General features: G+C 36.0%; 1 protein-coding gene across 1 annotated transcript; it reads left to right on the plus strand.

The window, feature by feature from the left end:
* Window positions 1–893: 893 nt before the first annotated feature.
* On the plus strand, window positions 894–3,132 carry LOC107472598 (uncharacterized). The gene is made up of 2 exons (XM_016092108.3): window positions 894–1,527; window positions 2,448–3,132. The coding sequence occupies exons 1-2, from the start codon at window positions 1,059–1,061 to the stop codon at window positions 2,951–2,953; spliced, it is 975 nt and encodes a 324-aa protein (XP_015947594.1). The 5' UTR covers window positions 894–1,058; the 3' UTR covers window positions 2,954–3,132.
* Window positions 3,133–9,271: the final 6,139 nt, after the last annotated feature.

The raw sequence follows: 9,271 nt of genomic DNA on the forward strand, positions 1-9,271 counted from the left end.
ACTCTCGATCCAGGTTTAATATTCCTTTTTACTATTTAATTTCTCTTTTATATTTTGATTACTCTGAAGCCTTTATTATGTTTGATTGATGTTGCCCAATTGGCTGTTGATGACATTTTTATTTAATGATAATTGAGGTATTTTCAGTTTATAATTATTCTCTTTGAATTAAGTTGCCATTGCTTCCCATCTAAGGATATTTTTATTATTCCAGCAATTTTACTTTTTTTCCCTTTTGGTTCTGATTAAGAATTTAGTAACTCAACAGTTATTAAACTTAACGTAATTAATAATCGTTATCTTGCTAATTGAGCTAAACCTAAATAATCCCAACCTTTTCTTAGGAAATAATTAGGATTCAAAGGTCAATTTAATTAGTCCCTTGACTTTCCTTTGCTATTTCTTGAATAAGTGATAATCCAGCAGTTCTTACTCAGGGAATTTTTGGACATTAAAGGTTTTTTTGAATCATTGTGGTTCTGGTATGAATCTGAGGTTTTGTTTAATTGTTCATAGGGTCTTAACAAGAGAATTCTTATCAATACTAATAATAAAGAAGACGGCACTAAAAAAGTCGCATTCTACAAAAAAATCAAAGAAAAAATGAAGTAAATAGAATATTCAAGAGGCCTGTAAAGATCAAGATAAAGACGAGTGCGCCGACTTGAGATTTTGGCATTATAACCCTGCACAGATCAATTTAAGGATTTATATATTTTTCTTATCTTCAAATAAGATTTGGAATAATAGGATTAAATTAAGAAGTTTAAAACTTTTTATTATTTAAATTTAACATATCCGTTACTGTTACAACCAGTATTGGGTTTTTCTGTTTGAGCCGTACGAGATGAAATTCTCATATACGGTTCTCAGAGGGGGGGTTCCTTTGGTTTACCTATCTCAATAAAGTCTATGATTGGTTCGAAGAACGTCTTGAGATTCAGGCGATTGCCGATGATATAACTAGTAAATATGTCCCTCCTCATGTCAACATATTCTATTGTTTAGGAGGAATTACACTTCCTTGCTTTTTAGTCCAAGTAGCAACGGGGTTTGCTATGACCTTTTATTATCGTCCGACCGTTACTGAGGCTTTTGCTTCGGTTCAATATATAATGACTGAGGCTAACTTTGGTTGGTTAATCCGATCTGTTCATCGATGGTCGGCAAGTGTGATGGTTTTAATGATGATCCTGCACGTATTTCGTGTGTATCTTACCGGCGGTTTTAAAAAACCTCGTGAATTGACGTGGGTTACGGGCGTTGTTTTGGCTGTATTGACCGCATCTTTTGGTGTAACTGGTTATTCCTTACCTTGGGACCACATTGGTTATTGGGCAGTCAAAATTGTAACAGGAGTACCCGAAGCTATTCCCGGAATAGGATCGTCTGTCGTGGAATTATTAAGGGGAAGTGCTAGTGTAGGACAATCTACCTTGACTTGTTTTTATAGTTTACATACTTTTGTATTACCTCTTCTTACTGCTGTATTTATGTTAATGCACTTTCCAATGATACGTAAGCAAGGCATCTCCGGTCCTTTATAGAGAATATGGATCCTAGATATTTCTAATCAATCATTTTTTATTTTGGGGAGGAACAAAAGTATTTCATTGCTACAAATATGGATTATTAAAAAAAATAAGACATGTATTTGGATATTTCCCTGCAACTTAAGACTTAACAAAATTAGCGTCTTATTTTTTTATTTGACATACACGAATAGTTGATAGTTGAGGGGGATTCTCCGAAGAAAAAACGGATTATGGGAGTGTGTGACTTGAACTATTGATTGGATCGCGCAGATGGATGACTTTTTCATATCTGCCACATTTTAATTTGCAATAAAATGTGTCTCTTTGTTCCAACCACCGCGCAAGCCCCCCTACAGAGGATAGGCCGGTTCACTTGAAGAGATTCTTTTCTATGATCAGACTTGATCATGTCCTGGATGACCGGGCTTCGTAAGATCCACTAAAACTAAAATAAGTGAAGTGGTCTAATACGGATTCCGTCTTATCGATTTCACTTAACTTAATAGTATTGAAATGCATTCATTTCCTATGCATTGACTCGATTTATGATACTATCGGAGTGAAACAAGTAGATCTAAAGAAGAACAGGGGTTAGATTCCATTAGTAACAAGTAAATCCTTTAATTTAATATGTAAATGTATGTTAAAAAGTCCCGATATCTTTTTTTGAGGGGGGCAAAAATATCAAGGTCTGAGATGACCCAGAAAGCACTATAAATTTAAGAAAGCCTACTTGGGTGTTGAGCATTTACAAATAAGAAATGAGTTTTTCACAATAGATAGTTGTGTAACTCCGTAAAACAGAATCGAGTCCATTTTCTTACATATAAACTTTTCTATAGGTATACTCGGTTCGTTTGATTGATGCTCGAGCCGGATGATGCAAAATTATCATGTCCGGTTCTTTCGGAGGATGGATCAATAAGAATTCACCTATCCCAATAACAAAAAAACCTGACTTGAATGATCCTGTATTAAGAGCGAAATTGGCTAAAGGAATGGGTCATAATTATTATGGAGAACCCGCATGGCCAAACGATCTTTTATATATTTTTCCCGTAGTTATTCTAGGTACTATTGCTTGTAACGTAGGTTTAGCAGTTTTAGAACCATCAATGATTGGGGAACCCGCGGATCCATTTGCAACTCCTTTGGAAATATTGCCGGAATGGTATTTCTTTCCTGTATTTCAAATACTTCGTACAGTGCCCAATAAGTTATTGGGCGTTCTTTTAATGGTTTCGGTACCCGCGGGATTATTAACAGTACCCTTTTTGGAGAATGTTAATAAATTCCAAAACCCATTTCGTCGTCCAGTATCAACAACCATCTTTTTGATTGGTACTGCAGTAGCCCTTTGGTTGGGTGTTGGAGCAACATTACCTATTGAGAAATCCCTAACTTTAGGTCTCTTTTAAATTGATTCACTTGTGAATTAAAATCTCATATATATTGGGTATCTAGGGAGAATTCACTTTGAAAGGACTACTCCCTAGATACATCTTTGAACCTACTCTCAGTATGTAGATTTTTTCTAAATTTTTCTAAAGATAAAGATTCAAACTCCATATTTTCATCTTTTTTTTTCTTTCTTTTTTATAAAAAAGAAAGAAAAAAAAGATGAAAAAAACCTAATGGATTTCCAATTTATGCAAAATGCTTTTCTTTCAATTTCGAATTTCTAAAATGTCCAAGATATGTTTTACATCTTCTATCCGAAAATCTTCTATTTTCATAAGGTTTTCGTGACTGGTATTAAAAAGGTCCAATAATGTATGTATATTGGACCTTTTGAGACAATTAAAGATCCTGGGAGGCAATTCTAATTGGTCAATAAAAAAAGATTTTAATTCTATCTCTTTTTTGTTTTTTCTTAGTTTAGCCAATGTATCATGAAAAGTGAAACCGGGTAAAGTAACTTTGTGTTGATTTTTTTCTAATTTCAAGTTTTCTGCTCCCGCGTGTAAAAAAGGAATAAATATGTCAATCAAATTACGGGAGGCTTTATATATATAGCATAAGTAAATAGCCACTAGTCGCGACCGCGAAGTTTAGGCCGGCTAGGGTATAGTATGAAAATAGAGGACAACAGTATCTCCTAATCTCTCCCAAAAGAAACATAAGAGCCTCTATAGGCAAATTCAAAAGAGTTCAATACATAATATAATCTTTCCAAGACAAAGGTGGCGAGATTCTAAGCAAAATATAAAGTAGAGAATATAAAGATCTTTGCCGTCTCTCAGACGAACCACAACTCACTTCTGAGTACCTGGACCTGTATCTAAAAAATAAGAGATATATACGGAATGAGAACCCCCGACCCATGGGTTCCAGTACGGTAAAAGTGCCAAATAAATACAATGCACTGCAACAAAAACTCACTAAGCATCCTAATATTCTCTTCACCAATTATTCATCCTAGGTTCTTGTTAATCCATGAATAGGCAACTGTCATAAGGGAATGCTAAATCTAATTCATATTTTTCATGCTCTCCAACTTTCTAACTCTCCAACAAATCAAAATCAGAATCATAAACAAAGCCATAACTAGTTATTCTGTCTCAGTAATTCTATACCAATACATCATATCCTCACCTAGAGCAAGTGAATCCACTTCACAGCGTCTACTCGGGGAGCTCAAATTATCTCATTCAATAATCATCATCATTATTCAATTATATCATCACTTCATCTCATCAAGAACAGCCCTCAGCGTCCACCGACACCAGCATGAGGGGCCTCTCAGTTGTACAAACACAAGCAATACAGGCAAATAATACATAATTAAGATACAAGTAGAACAAGTAGCAATCCAAAACAAATAGGCAAACCCAAACAATGCAAACATATGCAAATGATGCATGCCTACCCTATAGCTGATGATATCATCTGTCGGTTATATAGCCAACCCAACAAGTCTTGGTAGCTAACCATTGGACTGTCTCTCTGTCGTGCATCCCCAACTCGAGTTATTCTCGATCATCATCATTATCATAATCATTATTAAACAATACCCACACTTGTGTTTTCCACAAGGGCGAGCTCATCCGGAACTTTCAGTGTTCGGCCACACTTACGATATAGGGTCAGCAGAGTATCGAGTCTCCACCTGGAGCACGTGGTGGCTAGCCACTGCTTTCATCCAGGGAAACTCGTATCTCAAATAGTGGAAGTGCAACATTCACATTTCATTCAATATGTATATATATGCAATCATACTCAGCCATAAATCAATAATGGCTCTACCGTAACTCGGCAATAACTCAGCCATCTGGCTCATAATTCAATCCAAAACCAGCCAATTTATTAACAATTACAGCCTTTCGGCTCATGGCACATAAAGCACTTCCACCGCCATCCTCCGTATCTCATATAATCATCTTTGATCATCATTGATCATAAATTTTCTCCTTTCTTCATTCACAAGTTACCGCATCCCCTAGCTCCTTCCTCATTGCTAGGCATATCATAATGACTTAAGACACAAAGGGTGAGATCGGAGGCTTAGAAGTATGAAATTTGGCTTTTAAAACTCAAAAATCAACTTTGGGATGAAAACCGGGTCACGCGTGCGCGTCGCCCAGATGCACGCGTGGAAAGCCATAAAGTACATCAACGCGTATGCGTCGCCCACGTGCACGTGTGGATGGGAAAACAGCCAGGTGACGCCTACGCGTCAGCCATGCGTACGCGTGGGTGTGGTTTGTGTCCCACGCATAAAACTAGCACATTTCTTGCACAACTATCGGGAAGAATACTGGACAATTGGTGCAGTGAATCGGCACGTACACGTCGCTCACGCGTACGCGTGGGTGGTAAAAATCTGAAAACGACGCGTGCGCGTTGGCCACGCCTACGCGTGGGTACGCATTTAGCCAAAAAATTTTTTAAGTTAAAAGCTGCAGAATTCCCAATTTCAAACCCCAATCTACCGACGGACATAACTTTTCGTTTCAAATCATTTTTCGCCCGTTCTTCGAACGGCATGGATATCCCAGATCCAATTTCAGTTCTAAACAAATTTGGCACAAAACGGGAATCTGGAGCCCAAGTTATGCTCCGTCAAAGTATGCCCAAAAACCACATTTTTATACAAAACCACAAAGTGCCAATTTCAAAACGAACCAATTTCAACCATTTTCAAAATTAACCAAAACATACCAAAAATCAACCTCAAGCCTCCTCAACTCATACCTTAACATTTTTTCCCAAAATCACAAAACCACCAACCAACCATTTTAACCAATCTCAATCAATTACCTCAATTTCAAACACAATATCACTATTATATATATCTCCTCATCTCAATTTCCAACAATATCATTTCCAATCAAGCATCAACATATACAATCAGTATCATTCTCACCATCAACATGGTTTCATCCATTACTTACCCTCAACCAATCATCAAACATATATCAAGCATGCATATCTCCCATGCTTCATACCATCAAAACATCAATATTCATAATCACACATATGAACACATAACCTCAACCAAAACCAATATACCTCATCTACACAATTTCACCCACAACCATCAAATTACACGTTTCAATTTCTCAAACCTTATTACTCAATAACCAAACCAATTGTTCACACATTCAATATCCAAAATCCATCCAATCACTAATATCATCACACAATACACACATCAACTTACCTTTCTTACCTCTTTCCGGCCTCTGACCCAAATTTACAATTTAAATGCATATTCCACAAATCAATACTCATTATCCAATTTACCAAATTCTCAACACACCAAACATACAAGGCCACACAATCCTCAACTCAATCATTAATTCACATTACATATCAACTATGCATACTAGCACTAACCATTTATACAATTCAAACTTAATCATAGGAGCATCTAGCCTAGGAATTCTCATCACACCACACGGTACTTAAATGAAACTTAAACCGTACCTCTTGTAGCCAAACCAATTGAGCTTCTTCTTTGGAAGTCTCCATCAACCTTAACTCCAAGCCTCACCAAAGCTCCTCAAGCAACACAAAACTCCCAATTGTGCATCAAAATCACTAAATACACTAATATAACTAATTTCACATATATACATTAACTTAGGGTTCATGAAAATGATAAATCACAAGGGTTTGAGTACTTCTTATCTTAACCCACTGAAATTTGTGATAAATACCACCCATGGCTCATACTAGAGCACTCCTAAACAACCAAAATCACAAGATTTTCTCAAAATCCAAACCAAATTCGAATTTAAAGAGAAAAACAAAAACAGGAAAGAGGACAATGAATTACTCACTGCAAAACTTAGATAGAATTGTAGAGGATGAGAAGAGCAACGCGTGACTACAAACGGCTTGTCAATCGGAGCTCCGGAGATAAAGTTATGGTAATTTTAAGATCAAAGAGAGTTAGGTTTTCTCTCTTCTTCCTCACTCTTCATTTCAGCGCCCCAACCCCTTTTTTAGGGTACAATGAGCTGGCTCATAACTAATATTTATATATGTTGGGTCTTGGACCCACTTAAGCCCGGTTCACTTATTTTTGTCCGTTGGCCCAATTTTGGGCAAAAACCCTTAAGATTAGCGCTCTAAATCGCACTTTAAATATTTCTATCTTCCCTAATTATAATTCCTCATTTCTTAACCTTATTTACTTATAATCAATTTTCTCAACTGGAGTACTAGATAGATCTCAACCGGTACTGGTGGTCAAAATTCCAGTGAGCGTTTTTACGCAGAAAACTATGTTTTCCGACTCAGAAAAATTCACTGAATCTAAATATTATATTTAAATTATCAAATTCCAATTGCCAAATCTTCTAACCATATTCGCTCCTATTTAATTTATTATTTGATTAATTACGATTAGACCGGGTTTTACAACATATATTCTAAACAATACTTAAAAAGTGTTGTCTAAAATAATAAAAAGTAACTCTTAATATTTGTTGCAAAACAAAAAAACTATTGCAACTTTTTTAAATTAACATATTATAAATGTTCCTTTTTAGTTAATTAAACAACATAATAAAAATGTTACTTTAATAAATTAAATAGACAACATTTATTGTATTCATATATTACATTTTATAAAAGTTGCTTTAAAATTTTTAATAAACATCAACTTATAAATGTTACCTAAAATAAAAATATTTTTTCTTAAAATTATAATCTTCCCTCCAAACATTTTAACAAAAATTATTTTTTCTCACTTTAACTAAAAAAAGAAAAACAAAATCCAATTCAATTCATCATCTTCACCTTCTACTGAAACAAAACCCCAACCCTAATTTTTGAAATTACAAATACACTAAGCGTCCCTTTCATTTCTCAACTTGTGAAGTGTATGGGAAAACCATTGGGAGCTTTCTCCCTAAGGATAGCCCGCTTTGTAAGGTGAGCTCTCATTTTCCTTTGGATTAAGTTGTTGTAGATCTGTGCACGCAAATGATAGTTTCCTAAATCATCTTCGTCTTCGTCTTCTTTTCTTCGAGGATGGCAATGGAGATCTTAAAATGCGTTTGAGCTTTGATTCTCTCTGCTCGTAGTTTGAGATTCAATCTTCTCTACTCGCATTCGAGATTCGATCCATTTTGTTCACATTTGACCTTCGATTGTCTCTGCTAGTAGTTCTAGCTTCGATCATTTCTGCTCGCTTGTTCATTATCGCAGGTACATATGATTCTGCCTATTCCTTTTCCTTTTTCATTTTGAATCCTAATTTTAATAATGTTGATGTTGCTATTATAGGGTTTTTGGTAATAATGTTGCTGTTTCGAGCTTCTCTAGGTTTTGCTTGCTGTCATCTCTGATCTCTTCCAATTTGCCAGCGTTCTTCTGCTAAGGTTCATCACCGATGGTTTTGCTAGGTTTTGCTATTATAGGGTTTTATTATGATTTTGAATTTTAGCTTATTTTCATTCTATGTACTCTGTAGAAATAAATATATAAAGTATATGTTGTAGTGCTGATTTTGAGATTAGCAATTATTCTGAAAAATTTTAGTTATGACAAGTTCTTCTCCTTTTAATCTTCTTCGCCAGTTTTTGCTTCATCAGCACCTTTGCTTCACTCTTACGCCGCCTCAGCATGAAGCGTGGTGCACTGCTGCCACACCGACTACAAACCCGTACCACCTGCGGAAGGAGAAGGAAGAGGAGATTTTGAGGGACATTGAGCCTGTAGTTACACTAACCAAAGATATTCTTCACTCTCAAAGGTAACTGAGTAACTAACTAAGCTTGTTATTCTGCTTTGCACTCTTTTTGTTTGTTATATTATCTCATCAGTCATTGGTTACTCTTTCTTCTATCTTTTGTTTTTCTCCAAGTACAAATAATTAGTTTCGTTGTGATTAAGTTCCTTTAGAGTGTGTTACAAGCTGCATTTTAGAGGTAACATGCATCATTTGGGTGCTGTGTTATATCACTTTAAAAGTGACCATGAGGGTGGTGATGGCGTAGCAGACGCCGGTGATGGAGTTGAAACTGAAGGTGATGACACTGTTGGAGAGTACTGTGGGGAGCCTATGGGTGCAGTTCCGGTGCCGGTGGGAGGTTGCAAAACAAGGGAAGTATTGTATGGTAGTTGTGATGATGTTGGTCTTGGAGTAGCAGCACTATAGAGAGGGTGAGAAAGTTGTGATGGTGTTTTTGGAGGGTTTGGAGCAGCAGTACTGTGTGTGCCATTTTGATAGGTGTTCTATCCTTTTCGGTTTATTTCGCATCTCTTATTTTGGGATTCATTTA

Source organism: Arachis duranensis, unplaced genomic scaffold (genome assembly GCF_000817695.3).
Source record: "Arachis duranensis cultivar V14167 unplaced genomic scaffold, aradu.V14167.gnm2.J7QH unplaced_Scaffold_188353, whole genome shotgun sequence".
Taxonomy (NCBI): domain Eukaryota; kingdom Viridiplantae; phylum Streptophyta; class Magnoliopsida; order Fabales; family Fabaceae; genus Arachis; species Arachis duranensis.